Raw genomic sequence first — 23,756 nt, forward strand, 5'->3', positions numbered from 1 at the left:
TGTGCTGGTGTAAACTGTCACCAGCACACCAGGTGGCAAAGAGATTGCGAGAAGACCAATAGTAGGTGCAGGCAATGCGCCTATCAGGAGAGAGGCCAAAAACAGACACGCGGGCAACGGGCCATCAACACAGTCTCGACCACCAGTATTTATACTGTCGCTGCGGACCAGAGGCCCAATCAGTCAGTGATCCAATGAGTCAACGAGCAAAGTCCTCAGCTGCAATCAGAACCTCTGTCTCAGGCAGCACATAGGGACTAGTCATGTGCATAGCAGAACTTGTACTTCACCAGCAGTGAGGCCAATGAGGACTATTATGGAAGAGGTTGTAGAACGACACCTGGACTATCTTAAGATAAGTAGCACTTTGTAAATAACCCTGGTAATACATGCATGCAGTTGAGTTATAGAAAGAGGATACTGCCACCAAACAACATTCTCTCTTTGCTTCCTGTGGTACAAGCCTAAAGTGACAATGAGACAACACAAAAACTGGTGACGAGGATGGGATCTAAGACAAGCTTTTCAGTTTCAGAACCAAAAAATTGTTGCTTTGCTGATGACGGTACAACAAGTTCTGGCTGCACTAGTTAGGTTGGCAGCACAACAACTGACCAACCGACCGACTAGCCCAGCAAGTGCCACCGACCAGCATACCAACATTCTGGCAACTTAACGATACCAAAGAGGAATCGCTCAAATAACTGACACAGTTCCATGCACATTGTCAAGTTCATCATGTTGAAGGTGCTGTAAAGCAACAACACTTTATTTCCATTGCAGGGTCCCCAGTGCTCTGGTTGATATAAAAACAGTGTCTCCTGATGAACTCAGTTATGACGAAGTAATCGCTGCATTAACCAAGTACTATGACCAGCAAGTCCAAGTAGCTGCAGCCAGATATCAATTCTTTCACTTGCAGAAAAAGCCAGAACAGATGTACCATCAGTGGTACACAGAATTAACAGGCATGACTAGGAAGTGTAAATTTATGTGTAGATGTGGCAACTTTTACAGTGATTTATTGATTAGGGATGCAATAACATTCAATGTCCCATATAGTAGAATACGGCCAGATCCTAAAGTAATCTGATCCATCACTTCCTCAAGTGTTGCGAATCTTAGAGCAATATGATATGGGTGCCATAGTGGCCGATAAGTCTGACCAGGCCCCAAATTGTTGGGTCAAGTTGCCCCTTGTTCGTGAGCACCCTAAGCAGCCACAACAATGTGCGCGTACACAGTGTGCTGACACCCATGTAGACAGGTAAAGAGACCTGTGAACTTAGTGAAATCTTGCCCTAGAATTTTTGCTTGTCATAAAAGTCAGGATTGCCCATCACAAAACGCAATATGTTACACATGTGGAAAAAAAAAGGTCATGTCTAGCAGTTTGTTTGCAATGGCACAAAAACACCAATTTTGCCCACTCCCAGAAAAACAGGCTCGTGCACATGCAGTGAATGCTGTGTTTTCCAAACCTACAACAGGTTCTGCATGCACAAAAGCAAGCCATGCCACGAATGGTGACAGGCTGTAAAGACTCATTATCAGAACGCGACAAACAATGCATGACACAGTACAGTAATGCATTTTCAGCTTAGAGTGACATAAACACCTGTAACAAAGAGAATGGCACTTATCAGATCAAAGAAAAATAAGCAATCAATTCAAACGAGACGAAGCACGTGAAAAACGAAGGGTACCTGTATAAATACGGACGGAGTGCCTGATGAATAGCAATGGCTACCTGGTAAAGCTTAACTGCTAAGCTTACGACTCAAACCAAACTACTGTAGCTGTATAGTCATTCATTCGTCCTAAATTGTGTCTCATATTACAATGGACCAACTTTGTTTCCATTTGGAGGTGTGGCCTAAAACTTTTCTCTCCCCTTGAATTTCGAGTCTCAAATTTCAGGTGCAGCTTAGATTCGGGAAATTTTTTTTCTCTTGATTTCGAGTCTCATTTTTCAGGTGCGGCTTAGATTCGAGTGCAGCTTAGATTCGAGTAAATATGGTAGCTGGTACCCTGCATACTTTATGAGCACAGCATTTCTTTTTGGCAAAGCTGTACAAAAGGAGACAACTCCTGTAATGATACCAATTGAGTTTTGCACTAATTGCGCATCAGAGCATATACCGCACTGTGCTGTGTGAAGGCTCGGTCAATGCAAAGAAGCACTTCTTGGTGGCATCACGTGAAGTGGCACAAACTGTTTGGATATACTCCTCAATTCTGGGCAAGCAGTCTACTAAATGTAGCAATGAAAACAAAAGGAACAAAGCAGATAGTGCCCTAAGGGAAACGTGACGCGCATGCTGCTGTGGCAGATGGGGGAGCCCTGCTAATATGTGGTGCCCAGAATTTGAGCAGGAGGGAGAGCACAAGTCACTGGTACAGCTAGTACATTAACTCAGGCACACAAACCAAGGTGGCTTGGGGAATACTGAATTAAATGACTAAATCCACTGACCAACACCCTTCATTCATGTGCTTAACTTTGGTGCAGATTACAAAAATTACCATTTGAGATGATTGTCGTCCCCCCCCCCCCCCCCCCCCCCCCCTTTAATCCGCCCTTGGACCCATGCAAAGCTCATATAGCACACTTTGTGATGAACATGCTCAGTTTAAATGGAGTGGCTCCATGAAACCTTTATAATGTGATCGTTTCATGTATGAATTAGTAAATTTAAGTTTGTCTGATTTGTCATTTGTGGGTTCAGAAAAATATTTATAGCTCTCTTAATATTACACAGCTTGAAAAATGGTACATAACTTTTTGTTTCCTTTATTAATTAGATGTATGTCATTTTATTTTCCATTGAGAAGTCAACCTGTACATCTGGAATAACTGTAAAAAAATAACTGACCAAAATTACTCACACACTCAGTTTTTCTATAAGAACATAAGTTAACTGCAGGATGTATATAATACCAAAAAAAACTGATAACTGTGAGCAGTGTTTACACTATGAGGGTTCTGCACAATACCGTATATACTTGAATAATCCGAGAATGTTTTTTCCTGAATTTAAGGATGAAAAACTGAGGTGCGCAGACTACTCAAAACAAGGTTGGTCCTGCTCCACCTCCAATAATAGATCACATTATACAATCGCATTTTTGTGGCCTCAGTCTGTGACATGTCAGTAGCATGTTACAAGTTAAGTATTAACAATGTCCACAAACTTGTTAATTATCGTTATCACTCATACACTGCTAAAGAAAAACTGTAAATTATTGAAGAAACTGAGAACATTGGAAACGCTGCAGTGAGAAGAAAGTATGATGTGAGGGAGAGTTGTATTTGTGACTGGCGAAAAAAAGAAACAGCTTCAAGAAACTAACAGTAGTTGCTGGGCAGTCCGTGGCCAAAACGCAAAGCCTCCAGACCTTGAAAAACGACTCTGTGATTATGTAGATAAGAAGCGCCAATACGGATGTGCGGTGACGAGTGATATGTGCCAACTTACAGCACTGGCTTTAGCCAAAGAACTAGGCATTACCAGTTTCAAAGCTAGCCTGGGCTGGCTATCAAGATTTTTCAACCAAAATGGATTAGGATTCCAGAGGAAAACTACCATTGCTCAACGGCTTCCAGGTGATTACGAGGAAAAAATAGTGCATTTTCATCACTATGTGATAAACTGCGACACAAAGAGTCCTATATATTATCGCAAATTGGTAATGTGGATCAAATGCCAGTCTATTTTGAGATGCCACTCAACAACACTGTGAACAGCAAAGAAGAATCTATTATCATGATATGAACTGGTGGCCGTGAAAAGCAAAGGTGTACAGTGACCTTGTGTGTAACTGGCGACGGATGGAAGCTACCATTTTACGCGATATTTAAAAGGAAAAACTATTCCGAAAATATCAGTGAAAGGCATATTAGTGAAAGCGAATCCAAAAGGTTGGATGGACAATGAACTTGTGACTGACTGGATGAAGCAAGTTTGGCAATGTTGTGATGGTGTATTAATGAATTTCGTAACATGTTGGTCATGGACAACTCTTATGGACATACAACCAAGGAAGTCGAGACAAATTACAAAAAAGGAAAACTAACTTGGTCATTATCCCTGGAGGCCTAACATCCAGCCTACAACCACTAGATGTGTGTATAAATCAGTCATTCAAAGCTGCACTTACACAGCAATATACGCTATGGATGGCTGATGAAAACCCCAAGTCCACACTGAGTTGAAAAATCAAACGGCCGGATTTGTCCCAGATTTGTGTGTGGGTGAAAAGTGCATGGGACTCCATTCTGCAACCACTGGTGGAAAAATCCTTCAAAAAATGTGCTATCACAAATTCATTGGATGGAATAGAGGACGACACTCTATGGGAAGATGGTGAAGACAACAATTATTCTCCCACTAGTGATGACGGCGAAAGTGATGACGGATGGAGAGGTAAAGGAGCATACGTATTGACTAAAATATATTGCTCATACAGTATTAACATTAAATTCTTAAAAATGGTAATTTGCATTTCTTTTTTCTTTAGCTATTGTAGGCAGACCTAGAGTCCTGGCTGGCGGGGACAATGTCCCCCAGCTGGCTGCCCGGCAGGCCACCTAGCTAACAGGCCAGCTGGCAGACCCGCCAGCCAGCCAGCTGGATTACCCAAATCAATTACATTTTAGTGGTTTATCAACCTGCAAAATAGCATGTGGAATTTATGATGTGTTTCTTAAAACCAATTGATATTACATATAATTTTGAACATATCATTACGTTAGAATAATTTTTTCGTAAATAAAACAAATTAAAGCATAAAAAAAAGAAATTCTCTCCTTCAAAATTAGGGTGCATGGATTATTTGAGGGTGTGGATTATTCGAGTATATATGGTATGTATATAGATAGTTCATTTGTGGGTTGTCAGGGGGTGAGTTTGTGAGTATCAAAATGTGTGACATAAATGACCATATCCTTTGACTGCACTGTCTTAGAAGCTTAAATTTTTTATACCACCAAGGGACCATAGACAGACAGATGGACAACACAGTGAGCCTATAAGGGTACCATTATTACAGAGTGAGGCATGGAAAGTAGTGGATTTTATCGTCAGCCTATCTGAGCAAGGGAAAAATATACAGAAAGCTAATGAACAAGCAAATGTGTGATTATGGCTCTATCACATAATAATAAAAGTAACTGAAAAACAGTCTTGTAAATGGGAGAATGATTACAAGGCAACTACAATTCATTACTAGAGGATTTAACAGATAAGTATCAGTCTTATCTAACAAGGAAGGAAATCACTCATAAAATCTTGCAATAAAATATGCATTCTATCACTATTTACATCTCTCACAGATTAATTTTAGAGTAATGTGCTCATTTGCACTAGGCAGAATATGAGTTGGAATATAATCAGAATTTTAAAGAAGCACATTGGCTGAGAGTTTATTAAATGGAAATATGAGGAATGGAAGTTAAGAGACCAAGAAATTTTATTTCCAATTCACATAATTCAGTGGAGTTTTTCTTCCCTGCTTTCACAGCAAACAGTTCCTAATTTATACCCGCTCTTAGTCTTTTGAGGTGATAAACCTCAGCTGTTATCTTTCACTTCATCCAAAGAGCAACTGAAGCAGTTTCAGCTATAAGAAATTGAATTATCTTCTTCTTACATGTTACTCATACACATCTTACAGGGATACATTGGTGTGCTACTTGCATAGGGACTAGAAATTTAAATAGATGAAGTAAATTATTATTAATAATCACCATAAAACATAAGAAACTACATTCCCTGACTACCTGTTTTTCCATTTTGCTTCCATGGTCATTAACCATTCTACCTTTTTATGATATTTATGAATTCCACCACTTTGATTTTATTGTTGTGGATGGATGTATTGTCGAATTGTGCACTAAAGAAAAATTCAGTTGATCTCTGCTCTCACCTTTCACTTCCCACTTTTTTGCAGCATGTGACTGGTTACCAACAAATTAAAGAAATCAGAAAATGGGAGGTAGAACATGAACTGTCAATAAAGAACAATAGTGGAATTTTTATTAAAAAAAGAATGCAAAGAAAAGATGGTGGTAGGTGCAGAGGGTGGGGGAAGAATGAAGAGGGAATAATAACAATGACAGAAACATAAGAAAATAGTAAAGTTGATAGAGGAGCAAAATGTTGAAGTTAATGGGCTGGGGTGGCAATTGATTACAAGAAATTTCTCATAACCCAAAATATATGATAAGAATATTTTTAAAATTTTCAAAATGATGTCTGCAATATGATTTTGACCAGGATCAAAGTTTCTGAAGCAATGCACACGAGACATTAGGTAACAGATGTAAGAGTGAAAGAATGTGCAGTGCTAATGAACCGTATCTTGGGGCCTAGAAAGGTAAATGACTGGTCAACAATCAAAATGGGATATGTACCTTAAGGTTTCTATGAAGCGGACACAAACTGTTAGGTAAAAAAAAGTCATGTACTTAGCTAGAAGTGTTTCTACAACTCAGTTAAATATCTCACCTTGATCTGGATGATTAAAACGAAATACATGGTTCTTTCCAAGAATGACTCTGGAACCTGTTTTTAAAACTGTTGTTTCTGTGACCTCACGGCCATTGATGTAGCAAAGGGCTCCTTCTTTTGGTGTCATTGTGATGACACCATCATTATTCTCAAAGACACAGTGTTCTTTAAGAATATGTGAACCACTGAGTTGGATATCTTGCGGAATACTGGCTTCCGCTGAGCCTACCCGAGTGCATCCATCTTTTATGTAATATATTAGGCACTCAGACATAGAAGGATCCTCATTAAGATTCACAAGATGTGGCGTCTGAAAAACATTAACATAGAATATATACTCCAATCTGTTACATGCATTCTTCTGGATCAAATACCATTTGTTAAAGCAAGACTTTTTTTTAACTTAGTGTTTCATTTGGCATGCTGACCTTTTTCGGAGAGAAGACGCCCACTGTGTTTCCATCTGCTTTCACAGCAACACCCATCTCAGCAAATACAGCCTCCCTCTGTAGTCTAATCACCTCAGTCCTCTTAAGTTTTTCTTCCCATGTTTCATTGAGCTCTAAAAACAACAACAATAACAGCAACAACTATAATCACTTGAAATATATATAACAAAGCACAACAACAAATTTGTTTCTATGCACAATATTTATATAGTTATACATGTAACTCACAAGACAAACATCAAAACCATCAGAACTGTACATCAGGAGCAGTTGTTTTCAATAATCCGTAACTAGCTGCTAGCGATACTATAAAGATGTTTTGTACATGATGAACGTACAAATCACAATGTTTGTTAATTGTGGGATAATTGGCAGTCTAAATGAGCAAATAAAATAAAAGTAATTTATAAATAGATACAGTGGAGATTTTAAGTACAGTATTAGCATGAGTATAAGCCAGACCTAAAGTTTTCACACGATGCAATGGTAAAAAGTAAATCTGCCACACTATTAAATTCACAAGAAAGTACTTCTAGAAGCACACACACACACACACACACACACACACACACACACACACACACACACACACACACACACGATTATGACATATACTAACACTTCATCAGTTTCATCAAGCACATTCTGTGGCTTGAGATAAAACAGCTAACATATCTCCAATTATGAAGTACTACTCCTAGGTAGATGATGCAGACAGTAATTATGTCGACACTCCTACATAACAATTGGGCAGTGAAGAGCAATTGGGTCCATATGGAAATGGATCCTCCATAACAGAAAAGTTTCACCAATGGAATTTAAAGTATCATATGGGTGAGTTTGGTGATTTATGCATCGAAATAATCTAGCTGTTCCTCACAGAACTACAATTGAGCAAAAAAGAGCTCAAGGTTACGGAAACAGTTAGATATCTTTTCAGCATTATATATTCCAACTTCGACTCAAAATTTTTTGTTTAATTCAAAAATAGGGAATGCAGACCAAGTGCTGGCCTATTCTGATATAAAGAACAGCACTTAAGTAATGTCTATTACACAGTGTGCAATGTACATGTAGTGCAGAAAGGCAGCAGTGCACAGTGATGTAGAGTATTACAGCTCATGCACAAAAATTGCCACTGTATGTAGTTTTTAACTGGAAACCACTAACCCCCCCCCCCCCCCAGCCCCCATAGGCAGAAAGCTTCACAGCTGGTATTATTGTAAGTGCTCATGCTGTTACAATGCAGTAACTTGTAATGGTATCAGTTTAAAACCACAAGATATGTATACATTTCATTTTGAAAATGATGATTTATGATCTGAAGAGAAAAATCTCAATTACAGACCACATCTTGAATTTTCAAGCCAAAATTTAGAAAAAAAAAAGTGTGGCCTGTATTTGCAACTTATGTTGACAGAGGAAGGGTAGGTTCCTAGGGTGTAACAGATAATCACAATTCGCTAGAACATGGTCAGTATATACCTCCTCTAGAAGAAGAACAGAAAGAGAAAGTAGGAGGAGGTAGTACTCATTTGAGGTATAACCCCAAAAAAATAAACAAACATGCGTATTCTGTAAGGTAGGAAGTCAGTTCCCTATAAAACCGAAAAATTCTGTTAGTGCCCAGTCTTATCATATTCAACGTACATAGGGTTGTTAACATGTTTAATTACAGAAAATTCAGGATGGACTGTAATTACAAAGAGAAGTCATTACTCATTAAATGGAGGTGGTGCTGAGCAGCAAACAGAAAATGGTAAATTGCTTACTTTTGGTTAAGTTTCATCTTCTGAGCTAGCGCATGCACCCCCCTCCCCTCCACACACACACACACACACACACACACACACACACACACTATTGTCTCCTGACATTCCTACATACAAAAATCTACATTAGTAAAGAAAAGTCATTGTTATCAAAGATCTTGAAAAGTACTTGACCAATTCACTTCAAATTTTTACATGATACTCTACTGAACAATCTGACACGCACAGGCTATATATTTTTCTTACTATATACAGAGTGGTCCATTGATCGTGACCGGGCCAAATATCTCACGAAATAAGCATCAAACGAAAAAACTACAAAGAACGAAACTTGTCTAGCTTGAAGGGGGAAACCAGATGGTGCTATGGTTGGCCCGCTAGACAGTGCTGCCGTAGGTCAAACGGATATCAACTGCATTTTTTTTAAATAGGAACCCCCATTTTTTATTACATATTCACGTAGTACGTAAAGAAATATGAATGTTTTAGTTAGACCACTTTTTTCGCTTTGTGATAGATGGCACTGTCAGAATCACAAACATATTGCTCACAATTTCAGACGAACAGTTGGTAACAAGTAGGTTTTTAAAATTAAAATACAGAATGTAGGTACATTTGAACATTTTATTTCAGTTGTTCCAATGTGATACATGTACCTTTGTGAACTTATCATTTCTGAGAACGCATGCTGTTGCAGCGTAATTACTTGTAAATACCACATCAATGCAATAAATGCTGAAAATGATGTCCGTCAACCTCAATGTACTTAGCAGTACGTGTAACGACATTCCTCTCAACAACGAGTAGTTCGTGTCCCGTAATGTTCACACATGCATTGACAATACACTGATGCATGTTGTCAGGCATTGTCGGTGGATAACGATAGCAAATATCCTTCAACTATCCCCCACAGAAAGAAATCCGGGGACGTCAGATCCGGTGAACGTGCGGGCCATGGTGTATGTGTATATTCACACGTATTCTATAAGGTAGGAAGTCAGTTCCTTGTAAAACTGAAAAAAAAATTACGGGAACTGGCAAAACGCAGTGAGTAATGAGAATAACGGACAAGCATACTACATTATTAGTGTGTGGATAAGTTGAGAATTTTGGTCTGATGGGACGCATGCTATGGTAGTTGATGTGGTTGCAACAGCTACTGTGTCCGGATGGCAGAGTGGTCTGAGCATCTGCCCAATAAGCAGGAGATCTGGGTTCATACCCTGATCAGGAATAAAGTTTCAACCTTCCCCATTGATTTGAATCAACGCCCACTCACAGCCAATGTCTGTATTTCCTCTGTGTCTTAATTCATAATGGCTGTCTGTTCTTTCAGACATGTCTGACACCACACATACAGGATTCTGAAAAAGCAAGTATTTAATAATACAATTAATAAATTAAAAATCTGCAGAGAAACAAACCTGCAATAAGCTTCTCGCTCGCCTGCAGCTGGTCCACAGCTTCTTCAGCAAGTGTTGATGGAGTGGTAGGCAGCTGCTTTTCACTATCTCGTTTCACCATTTTCGATACCGTCACTCCCTCCTCTCCTGTTAAACATAATTTTAGAATGAAACATAATCTTTAATCTTCTACACCAAGTTAAAAGAAAGCAGTGTAGTCTAATGCACAGATGTGTATGCCCCAAATCAGTACCACTAAACATTAACACAAAAATAACGAAGTATAATAAAAATGAATTATAATAAAAATGGAAAGGGGATACGTCATCCTATTGAAACATTTGGAGCACCAAAGAGGGGAATATCAGAGATCAATTTTGAGATAAGAGATGTGTGTGAGAGGTGATAATGGGATGATGAGGGATGAACAAAGAGAGAGAGAGAGAGAGAGAGAGAGAGAGAGAGAGAGAGAGAGAGAGAGTGAGAGAGTGTGTGTGTGTGTGTGTGTCAAATGTGATATGTTGATATGTTTCTGAATGACTCTCAGTTTAAATGTAGAGATCAGAACTTCATAGCTAGAACAATACAACATCAAACAATAAAAACAATTAGATATATTAAAAGGATGCTTGAATAGGAAGGTTCATTACTTCAAATCTAGGTTTCTATAAATTATCTAGAAGTAAATAAATGTGCAATGTATGTTAAATATACAGCTTTCTTTCAGCTGAAAATTCCATTTTTCTGTTCACAAATTACCATGTTTAGCATTTTTTAGTTCTGTAGATATCACAAAGACTATCTAACCATTTAACAACAATCGCAACACAAAATTCTGATTTTAAAAACTGAAAATCGGCAACAATTTACTTTTTGTTATTCAAGCCTACACTGACATAAATAAACTTTCAACTACATCATAATTTCACTGATGCGTGTACATTTTATATTACTGTGATGATGCAATTAATAGAGGATGTGTTGAGGCACAGATGGTATGTTTCCATATTTATATAAAATTACACTGTGTAGCAGAGTTTAGACATAATAGTTTTCGCACACTAAATTTTAATTTCATTGTTAATCTCTTGCCCTATTACAGCTGTTGTCATGTTTCTGAATTGAGGTAGACCCATAGCCCAACGGTGTTGCAGAGAGTGATTTTGTGTGTGTGTGTGTGTGTGGGGGGGGGGGGGGGGGGGGGGGGGGCAGGGGGCAGGGGAGAGAGAGAGAGAGAGAGAGAGAGAGAGAGAGAGAGAGAGAGAGAGAGAGAGAGAGAGAGAGAGAGAGAGAGTGTTCAATAACAATGAGGTATATATTTCTCAGATACATGGGATCCAAGAGACTCATGCAGCTACTTGACACAGATAAAATGAGAGAGCTACTAAGGCACACAGTCCTTTGTGTGTCTTTAAATAAGGAAAATTTATTAATCAGCTGACTGATATCTCTTGTTATGAGCTGTCTAGGACCTAAGCCCAGTTCCATATAGCTCAGTGGATCCATAAACTCACTGATCTTCCGTTCATACTACTACAGCCCATGATAACAATTGCACTACCATAACTCATGGGCAAGACCGAATGCTATCTCTGGCAGGTAGTCTTGATCACATAAATGCTTCTCTACTCAGATTCGCAGTGATTACCCTTTCTCCCTCTTTTCATGCCAGTGGATTGATTTCTAATAGGTTGACATGAAACCTACTTCGATAACATGCGAGTTCACTCAAAATCCAACCATTATCACACTTTCTTACTTAGAGACAGTACCTAAATTCACCATATTGTTGGCAACTTTAATAGTAGCAAAAAATGAATAAGATTAAACAGTAAACTGCGTCACCATTATCACAATCTTTTGCTGGAAGATATCAGCAAAACACAAACACAATGAAGATTAACAATACATATTTTGGGAATGATGTCAATCCATGGTCAAAATTGAAGGTCGCAGCAATAGACTACCCTCTAACAATTTCAGGCACTGAATCATCAAAGTATTAGAAATATGAAAGCACATTACTTGGCCTAACAACCTACAAACTCTTTGTTTTGGATGCAACTGAATTTAACATAATTGTTAGGTCTATAAAAATTAAGATACTTGCACTCTTATCTCAATGAAAATTTAAAAATGCGTAAACATAATACCAGGTGAAGGATAATAACAAGGAAAAAAGTTATAAAATGGATCAAGTGAGAAACTTTCTGTACACAATTTCTCTTGGTGTCAATAATAAATAGAACAGGGAAACCATATGCAAAAATCTTCTGTCATCTACGTATATTTGTGGTCCACACACACACACACACACACACACACACACACACACACAAACAAAACCCTATCTGCCAGCTGTTTTTGCTTCCCTTCATTCTGTTGTCTGAGTATGTCTTATCTGCCCTGCAAATATTAAACCATAAAAAATTCAGAATGTAAAGAAAATATAATGTGCAGAAGAAGTTTTAAATGTTGTTCCATATGATTAAATACTCTTTTAGATGCACTGCTCCACTGACTCACCAGAACAAAAAATAGTACATACATCTTATTTAGAATTTAAGCACATCATGCTTGCCATCAATTCTAATGGAATTTCTGCTGTACATAGCAATTTTGCAAGCAGAGAAGATAGTTCATACATGATGGAAATAATATTTCATGTCAATAAACTATCTAAAAGAAAGTAGCATTACATGACCAAGGAACAAAGATCAGCACATGAACAAGACTGGTAAAGAAGAAACACTTCAAATAAATATCGTACAAATGCAAAGCACACTTATGACTGACACATATAAAAGGCATTTGATTTTTTGGGATTTTCCATACGTAATTAAAAATTTATTACACTGTACACCACATTATTTACAACAAAAAAAGAAGCACAGTTAACATAAGCAGAACAATAAGGACTTTTTCTGTATTAATATACCAAATTCAGGTGCAGTGGCAGATACCTAACAACATCTTGTACAGCAAAGCCATTTCATAATCCATTAAAATACAGACAAGTATCCTGCTCTGCTCTGTCAGCTGTGTGTCATCAAGACAATTAAAAGTGCACTAAAATTTTCATTTTAAGTTGTTATTTTGCTACTTTCTAGCTCTGTGCACTGTTTATGAACTGCTTAATCCTATGATATCTTCAACTCTACAGCACTATCTCAGTTTAAGTATTTCATAGATATTGATTACAGCTGCTTCATAACAAACACAGAGTGCAAAGTGTTTCCGCATTGCTGCACAAAGTAACTGTCAGGGAATGGTAAATACATAAATTATGAAAATTGATGCTAAACTCAATAGGGCAAAAGCCAGAAGCCAATGACTAAAGGAGAAAACAGCCAGACAAACAATGAAAAAAAAATTGGAAATAAAATTTCATACATGAAATGAGAAAATGAGGCTTTCTTGTGAATTTTGACGATATGAAATTAATGCTATGTTTGTGTGCCCAAAGTACTTAGTACTACACTGTTCTATAAAGTTGTTACAGAAATGGCTGTCTCAGTTTCTCATTTTGCTATGACGAGTTACCCAAAATGAAAAATAAAAGAAAGCAACTGGAAAGCATTAATGTTTCTTCTCATAGAGCAGTATATTTACTTACTATTACTGTTGTCGTTACTATTATTATTCTCTTTCTTTTCATATATCACTTTGCCATCTGGCCCTAGGTAGGAATAATACAAAAATAAAGCAGAATGTTACTATTTCCAGGAAGCTAGGAAACCTTAAAGCCATAGTCAGATAATACTAGCTTCCACTGTTTTTCAAATAACACATTCCAAAAACTTATGAATGGTTTTAACACCGCAGTGGATACATGTGTATATATATATATATACAAATACTTTTACAATGAAGAGAGCTGTGCTCACAACAGGACCATCAGACAGTTATGTATACTAGCAATTATGTTCCCCAAATTAATGATTCTGAAATCAATATTTCTTTCATGAGGTCAGAGATAAGACAAGTGAACAAGTACAGAATGTCAATAAAGTTACAGTTACTCTAATAATGACAACATTTGCAACACCATTGGTCCTGTAATGATAACAGCTACTATTTTGTTCACTGTGGCAGTATATATTAAAGACTGCATACTTAAAAAGTCAAACAGAGAAGTCGTTGACTTCTTATAAGTCAGCCGTATATTACACAAACAAAATCTAACAGTTAAAACTACAAAAAAGATGGTTGCCTTGTAAAATATGGGTATATTAACTAATCCTAAAAATCATAATACATTGGGCAGTAACATGCTTAAGCTCTAAAAGGCATGACATGACAGAGATGGGATAATGGGAGTGAAAAGCTGAGAGAGAGTGGTGGTGTATGGGGATTTCTTCTCTGATATCAGTAATGAAGAGGAGTAAGGGAAGAGTGTGTGTAATATGACCAGGAACATGAAAGCTACTCAAAAAAGAGAAGAGAGAGAAGTATAAGAATACAAGTGAAGTAGTGATAAACAGATGGCATTTATCAATGAAAGAGTTGACTGCACTGTAAGATGTAAGTTGGTAGTTGTATGAGTTCCTTATAATGCACACGTATGACCCAGGAGAAGTACTTACAAAATGTAAATATTGAAAGAATTCTTTTAAAAAATAGAAAATTGAAAGGTAAATGAGAGATGATATTACAAGGTGTACATCAAGAGTTGCTTCCAAATATTAATTTAACTTTATTACTACTAATTTTGAATCAAAGTGGTCAATAACAAAGAGAATGTATCTTCTTTTAAGATTAAAACTCTTTGTTGACCAGTATTCAAACTTGTCTGTTTATCATTTGTAGGAAATGTTTACCAATTATCTATTACTCTAGAATTAGGAAGATGACAAGAGGGAGTTAAAGCAGGTACTTATTCACAAAAAATATCATCACTAATACAAATGAAACAATAACATTCAAAGCAGATGGTTGATACCATGCTCTATACACTAAATATAAGTAGAGATGGAAGGTAGGTCAGAATGTAACATCTTGCCAATGCCTAGGCCACTGCAGAAAGGGTCTAGTATGCAAGTAGATGGAAGACAGGTCTTGGAGATGATTTTACAGTCAAATGAAACCATCCCAGAGAAAGCCTACGTCAGGAAGAACAGAATAAAGTATCACCATTTCACCACCTTTGTACGTGATACACTGTTTTTGAAACCATCGGTCAAGTAGACTGAAGCCTTGAAAGGAATGTCAAAGCAAGTTTTTTCCCTTTACATGGACAGAGGCAAGGACCTCTCATTCCAAGAGTGGTATGTAACAGGACTGTGTGATGATCAGCATGTGCCTAGTAATGCTGCCTTTTACTAAGTAGACACCAGAACATCCACCTTATTCCAAAATAGCTGTTAAGTTAAATTCCTATTCCAACAATCTACATTTACATATTGTATAATAGAAATCTAAGGAAAACATCTCACATGTACCAGACTGGTAGGTGGACCGGCACTCTCATTATTTACAAGAATGTAAGATGTGGCAAAACAGACAGCCAATGTGAACAAATCTTAACTAAAACTTCAATGGAAAGCTTAAAACGTAAATTAAAGTAATTTATCAGTATGCACGAAGATGTGAAATGAGGTAAGAAAATATGGGTAACATATGTTCAGAATGAAATCAGAAGGTGTTCAAAGGAAAAAAAACTAAAGAGGAAGGTAGGGGTGAAACAAGAGAATTACAGAATGATTATGCAGAAAACAACATCTTGAGAATGTGAAGAAATTTGTGAACTACTGGGTACTGGTCTTTAATTTTAACATTTGCTCCTCTGCCATTTGAGATCTTGCAGTTCATTTGGGATAGACTACTTCTGTTTAGTACATTTGATTTGCCAAACATCTTTCCTGATCCTGAGTTCCCCAAACCTTCCCACTTCTCTCCACTTTCTTTCAGTTCACTTTACATCTTTTCCATATTTTTTACTATTTATTTTCTTGTATTCTTCATGTTCTTTCACTGCAGCTGCTGGATCCTTACATTATACACTTAATCTCTTCTTTTCACTATGTATTCTTCAATTTGCACCATTCCATTCTGCATGTGGATATTATCTCTCTCTTTGTCTACTATGGTTCTCTCTGCGGCTTTTGGATTTCTCTACAAACACCAAATTTAATCCTTTCCTGGCCTTTACAGCACTCCACTGTATATGATCTTCCCTGTCCCTGCTTTCCAATGCTCTATCATTCCACATTTCATGTTACATGACCATATATGCTGTGATAGGAGAAAAATGTGTGTAAAAGTATCTTCTTCCCCAAATTAAAAATTAACTGTTATATATTGGGTAGTAGGTATGTACACTTCTTTTAATAACATCACATGACTGTTGCAGTTTCAGTTTCATAACCAACATGTCAACAGTATGAATGACTATCATGATATATAGAGCAGGAAGAAGTACATACATACACAAAAAAAAGAGAGGGAGGTTAGTGAGATGATGACAGACAGGAAAATTAAATATCCAATATGATTATTAAATACACGACAGGCACTGAAATGAGATACTCGAACGATAAATATGAAGGTCAATTAAAAAATAAGAAGATCAATTTAGGGGAAGGAGAAAAAAATTCTTTCCAAGTTTTACAGCAAATTTGAGAAAAAAATACCTTTGTAAGATGTGGTATATAACTCACCCTGCAAAAGGAAGGTATTTAATAGTAAACTTTTTCATGCTCAGTTTTTGCTGTTGATATCTGAAATATCACTGTATGTTCACCACAGTCCTAAATTGATATTTTTGTGGGTAAGAGAACCAGCTACTAAAGTTGTGCAGCAGCAGATTATTAGTTCATATCTGTATACTGACAGACAACTGTGCATTGCACTTCTCTTATGATCTTATTGCTCCAAAGAATAATAAAAATTCTGTACATCTTCCAAAATATCACCCATTTGAAGAGAAATAATTTATCTATTTCTCAACACAAATTCAGTTAAATACAATGATACAAGTATCTGCAAATATCAAGCCACCCACAACTACATCTGTATAATGAAATACTTGTTCTAGGATTAAATCTTGGGAACAGGTTAAGTCCTATTCTCTCTTAGAGCTGTATGATCCAAAGAACATACACAGTAGTTATAGGAGAGTTTCAATAAATTGGGACCAACAGATTTTGAGCTTTGAATGTATTTATCAGTGAGGCAGCATGCTCATATAATTAAGGTGACATGTTAGTGTTTACCAAGGACAAAGACATGATTCCGGTCAGAGGAAACACTTCATGTTGATTGTAAAAGTGCATACTCAAAAATGGTAGCACTGATTAATGACTGCATGGCAGATAAGTGAACTATATATCTATATAAAAACCCTGAAAGTACCACAGGGAAAACTTAAATCTCTTGTTCTGCAATAGAAAAGGATGACACGAACCAAGCGAAGCTTCAAATAGTTTGACTGTACTGATTGATTAAGAAAATATAACTGATGTTTGCAGGTAATGATGTATCAGCAACAGTGAAAAATTTGGATTGTCACAGTATCATGCTTGTTGAGAGACAACTGGCCTTTCACACCTTAAATAAATGCATGATTTGTATAAACAGTCGTATGTGGTACTGCACTCGCCCACGAAAGGTAAAGGTCCTGAGTTCAAGTCTCGGTTCAGGACATAGTTTTAACTTGCCAGGAAGTTTCCACAGTCATGTTTGACAAATGCACCATTTGATAAATCATTTGTGGTAATGAGGAAATAAGTCTCAAATGTGAGCTGATATAAAGAAAAGAAACTATGAACAACTATACCTTTTTTTTAATTTTTCATCCTTTCAGGAGAGTTAAGAAAGTTTCAGGTTCATATGCCAATTTTTGTAATTGTTATCTTACAGACCTGCTTTCATGTCATCATCTGACAAAGCAATTTTAAAACATTCTGAGTGGTATGTAGCTGTTTGCTTTCCCTGTCAGGCTGTCACACTATTTCAGTGTTATCAAATAAGAAAGAATCTTCATTTTTAATCATTAACATTTATAATTTTCAATTTACATGAAAAATACACAAGACCACTTACTAACAATATTTATGACAGAATAGGAGTGTATACTTACCTTGCACAGAAACAGGAACAATTGGGACAATGCTGACAAATACTGTCATAAATATTGTGAGTAGTCATATTTTACTTCCATTGTAAGTAGATAACATTTGCTCAATGTTATGAAAATTTGCTGCCTAATGTGTATATATAAGATAATATGAAATAATTGCACAAGAATGTGTAACAGCTCACATGCACAATTCTTGGTCACTGGTGTCTGTGCGAAGGAATTTTCAAGAGAATTCTAAGGAAAATATATCTTTATAGCTGGGTACGTATAACATGTATGCCATTGTACTGTAATCAATGCAAAACACAATAAAATAATTCAATTTCCACAAACCTTCTTCCACTTCAATTCCTTCAGCCTTAAGCAAATCTCTAAGACGTACAATTTCTTCTTTGAGCTCCCGAATAAGTTTAGCATTTGCGTCTTCATTAACAACTGCCTTGCATACTATCTGTTTTGCACGGTCTGCATACCTGGTGCAAATGGTAATAAATCATTTGTCATCTCAGATATATTCCAATAATTAAAATTTGAAAATTACAAAATGAAATACAAAACAGTTAATGTGAGAAGTAAAGAGTTTGGTAGTGGAAGTATTGACTTCTAGAATCTGATGGCTAAAAACAACCTACATGTTGTCCATACTAGACACACATAAGCAAGGTGGACTGCTTCCAAATTCATTGTTAGACTTCCTTTCTTATTCTTTATAGATTTCTGGTATTCTTTCTCCTAAATTAATTAATTCATGAAAACTGTTGCGCAGTCACAGAATAATGTATAAAGGTATCCAGCATATTCGTTTAATTTTATTTTGTGGCCATGAAGCAAGCAATAAAATACAACTAAAATCTGTTTCATAATTTAAATGTATTCTTAAACACAAGGAAATAACCATGTATTAAACTATCCCACCATGTAAAAACAATATATACTATATCACTATTTCAATTGTCTCTTAAGACCTGCATGTTAGGTAATATAATTTAAAGGAATATCTTTTAGCACTTAAAGTAATAAGTCACTTTAAATATTCTGTCTACTTAATTGTATGTTTAAATGTGTACATGATCATGTTATCATGTCATCATTACATGATATGCACTCTATCTCTCGACCAAAAGGCCTTCATCTGAAGTAGAAACCCACACACCTGCTTCACAAGCACTACTTGTTTACACACTATCACTGTCTCTGGCCACTGTGGCTGGACTGAATCGTAGTGTACCTGGGCAGCAGCAAACTGGGGATAAGGAGGAGGCTTGGGTTGGGGAGGGGAGAGGGGTTCCAGGTAGATTGGAGGAAGGTGTAGTGCTGCTTGTGGGAGTATTTAGGGATGTGTTGAGGACAGGATAGGGTGGCTAGGTTCAGTCATGAGATTTGTGGGGGTGGGGGTAGTGGAAAAGAGAGAAGTACACAAGGAAATAACTATGTAATGAACTATCTCACTATATAAAAACAATAAAGGCTATATCACTATTTCAATTGTCTCTTAAGACCTGCCTATTAGGTAATATAGTTTAAAGGGACATCTTTCAGCACTTCGGACTAGTGGTTGTGTTGGTGGGGTAGAAGACTGTGTTGTGAAGGAGTGAAGGCAGAAGTAAGTGGAGGACAGGGACTAGGAAAGTTTGAGGTCAGGGGGCTATGGGAATGTAGAATGTATTGCAGGGAGAGTTCCCATTTGTGCAATTCAGGAATGCTAGTGTTAATAGGGTTAAATTGTAAGACATTTCCAGGGGCAGATGTGGACTCTGACCACAATCTACTGGTTATGACCTGTAGATTAAAACTGAAGAAACTGCAAAAATGTGGGAATTTAAGGAGATGGGACCTGGATAAACTGAAAGAACCAGAGGTTGTACAGAGTTTCACGGAGAGCATAAGGGAACAATTGACAGGAATGGGGGAAAGAAACACAGTAGAAAAAGAATGGGTAGCTTTGAGGGAGGAAGTAGTGAAGGCAGCAGAGGATTAAGTAGGTAAAAAAGACGAGGGCTAGTAGAAATCCTTGGGTAATAGAAGAAATATTGAATTTAATTGATGAAAGGAGAAAATATAAAAATGCAGTAAATGAAGCAGGCAAAAAGGAATACAAACGCCTCAAAAATGAGATCGACAGGAAGTGCAAAATGGCTAAGTAGGGATGGCTAGAGCACAAATGTAAGGATGTAGAGGCTTATCTCACTAGGGGTAAGATAGATACTGCCTACAGGAAAATTAAAGAGACCTTTGAAGATAAGAGAAACACTTGTATGAACATCAAGAGCTCAGATGGAAACCCAGTTCTAAGCAAAGAAGGGAAAGCAGAAAGGTGGAAGGAGTATATAGAGGGTCTATACAAGGGCGATGTACTTGAGGACAATATTATGGAAATGGAAGAGGATGTAGATGATGATGAAATGGGAGATATGATACTGCGTGAAGAGTTTGACAGAGCACTGAGAGACCTGAGTCGAAACAAGGCCCCCGGAATAGACAACATTCCATTGGAACTACTGATGGCCTTGGGAGAGCCAGTCCTGACAAAACTCTACCATCTGGTGAGCAAGATGTATGAAACAGGCGAAATACCCTCAGACTTCAAGAAGAATATAATAATTCCAATCCCAAAGAAAGCAGGTGTTGACAGATGTGAAAATTACCGAAAATCAGTTTAATAAGCCACAGCTGCAAAATACTAACACGAATTCTTTACAGACAAATGGAAAAACTAGTAGAAGCCGATCTCGGGGAAGATCAGTTTGGATTCCATAGAAATACTGGAACACGTGAGACAATACTGACCTTACGACTTACCTTAGAAGAAAGATTAAGGAAAGGCAAATGTACGTTTCTAGCATTTTTAGACTTAGAGAAAGCTTTTTTGACAATGTTGACTGGAATACTCTCTTTCAAATTCTGAAGGTGGCAGGGGTAAAATACAGGGAGCGAAAGGCTTTTTACAATTTGTACAGAAACCAGATGGCAGTTATAAGAGTCGAGGGACATGAAAGGGAAGCAGTGGTTGGGAAGGGAGTAAGACAGGGTTGTAGCCTCTCCCCGATGTTATTCAATCTGTATATTGAGCAAGCAGTAAAGGAAACAAAAGAAAAATTCGGAGTAGGTATTAAAATCCATGGAGAAGAAATAAAAACTTTGAGGTTTGCCGATGACATTGTAATTCTGTCAGAGACAGCAAAGGACTTGGAAGAGCAGTTGAATGGAATGGACAGTGTCTTAAAAGGAGGATATAAGATGAACATCAACAAAAGCAAAACGAGGATAATGGAATGTAGTCGAATTAAGTCGGGTGATGCTGAGGGAATTAGATTAGGAAATGAGACACTTAAAGTAGTAAAGGAGTTTTGCTATTTGGGGAGCAAAATAACTGATGATGGTCGAAGTAGAGAGGATATAAAATGTAGACTGGCAATGGCAAGGAAAGCGTTTCTGAAGAAGAGAAATTTGTTAACATTGAGTATAGATTTAAGTGTCAGGAAGTCGTTTCTGAAAGTATTTGTATGGAGTGTAGCCATGTATGGAAGTGTAACATGGACGATAAATAGTTTGGACAAGAAGAGAATAGAAGCTTTCGAAATGTGGTGCTACAGAAGAATGCTGAAGATTAGATGGGTAGATCACATAACTAATGAGGAAGTATTGAATAGGATTGGGGAGAAGAGGAATTTGTGGCACAACTTGACCAGAAGAAGGGATCGGTTGGTAGGACATGTTCTGAGGCATCAAGGGATCACCAATTTAGTATTGGAGGGCAGCGTGGAGGGTAAAAATCGTAGAGGGAGACCAAGAGATGAATACACTAAGCAGATTCAGAAGGATGTAGGTTGCAGTAGGTACTGGGAGATGAAGCAGCTTGCACAGGATAGAGTAGCATGGAGAGCTGCATCAAACCAGTCTCAGGACTGAAGACCACAACAACAACAGTGTTAATAGGAAGGGTCCAGATGTTGATCATTCAAGTGAAGCACATTTTCAGCAGCTGGATTAGCCAGCTGTCTCTTGGCCACAGTTTGTCAGAGGCCATTCATGTGGACAGACAGCTTGTTGGCATCATGCCCATTTAGAAAGCAGCTTGTTGACTGCAGCTTAGTTTGCACATCACATGATTGCTTTTAGAGGTAACCTGCCTTTGATGGGATATGAGATGCTTGTGACTGGATGGAGTAGGTCATGGTGGGAGGATGTATGGGACAGGTCTTGCACCTATGTCTATTTCAGGGATATGAGCTACGAGGCATGGGGCTGTGGGCAGTGGTGAAGTAGTGTTGGACAAGGATATTGCGGAGGTTTGTTGGGCAGCAGAATACTGCTTTGGAGAGATGGAAAGGATAGTGGGTAGGATATTTCTCATTTCACGGCATGATGAGAGGTAGTCTAAACCCTGGTGGAGAATGTGATTCGGTTGCTGCAATCTTGGGTGGCAGTGAGTCATGGGGGAGTACTCCTTTGTGGGTGGAAAGTAGGCATGTGGAGGACACAAGTAAACAGAGAGACAAGGAATAGTTGATCTGTTTCTGTACAAGGTTGGGTGGGTAGTTTCAATCTGTGGAGGCCTCAGTGAGGTGCTTGACATATTGGGAGAGGGACTGCTCATCACTGGAGATGTGACAACCACGGATGGCTAGGCTGTATGGAAGGGATTTTTTGGTATGGAATGGATGGCAGCTGTGGAAATGGCAGTTTTGCTGGTAGTTGGTAGGTTTGAAATGGACAGAGGTACTGATGTAGCCATCCTCACTGGAGGAATGTGAGTAAGGCGACCTCACCTTTGTCCAGATCACAAAGACATCATCAGTGAATTTGAACCAAGACAGGGGTTTGGAAGAATTCCTCTGAATTGTTTGTGAATGTGTTGGCACAGGGTGGCACCCAGCAGGTCCCCATCGCTATACCACTGATTTGTTTGCGAGTGATGCCTTCGAAGGAGAAATAATTTTGGGTGCGGTTATAGTTGGTCATGGTGACCAAGAAGAAGGTTGTAAGTCTGGAGTCTGTCAGGTGTCGGGAGCAGTATAATTCAATTATGACAAGACCATGGGCATTGGGGATGTTAGTGTAGTAGGAGGTGGCATCAACAGTGACATACATGGCACCGTGTGATAAAGGAACAGGAACTACGGAGAGGTGGTGGGAAAAATGGTTTGGTGTCTTTTATATAGGAGGGTGGATTACACGTAATAGGCTGAAGGTGTTAGTCCACAAATGCAAAGATCCTCTCAGTGGGTCCAAAGAATTTGAGGAGGGACTGGAGATCCTGTTGGATTTCTGAAATGAGGTCTTTTCATTGTACCTGTCTGTGATTCAACGTCTCCTCTATATGGTGAGTAGCAATCTATGATTTTCATAATGGCTCTGAGCACTATAGGACTTAACATCTGAGGTCATCAATCCCCTAGAACTTAGAACTACTTAAACATAACCATCCTAAGGACATCACACACATCCATGCCCGAGGCAGGATTTGAACCTGCGACCGTAGCTGTCGTGCGGTTCCAGACTGAAGCGTCTAGAACCACTCGGCCACAACGGCCAGCTAT

At 37.9% G+C, this 23,756-nt stretch overlaps 1 protein-coding gene across 1 annotated transcript in view; it reads right to left on the reverse strand.

The window, feature by feature from the left end:
* LOC126162724 (kinesin-like protein unc-104) overlaps positions 1 to 23,756 on the reverse strand; it is a 373,406-nt gene that overhangs the window by 145,662 nt on the left and 203,988 nt on the right. The window contains 4 exon segments of the mRNA XM_049919386.1: positions 6,510 to 6,822; positions 6,941 to 7,074; positions 10,158 to 10,283; positions 18,550 to 18,689. Of these exon segments, the coding sequence (XP_049775343.1) occupies positions 6,510 to 6,822; positions 6,941 to 7,074; positions 10,158 to 10,283; positions 18,550 to 18,689 (713 nt within the window).

The sequence above is a fragment of the Schistocerca cancellata genome, chromosome 2, assembly GCF_023864275.1.
Source record: "Schistocerca cancellata isolate TAMUIC-IGC-003103 chromosome 2, iqSchCanc2.1, whole genome shotgun sequence".
In the NCBI taxonomy this organism is placed as follows: Eukaryota; Metazoa; Arthropoda; class Insecta; order Orthoptera; family Acrididae; genus Schistocerca; species Schistocerca cancellata.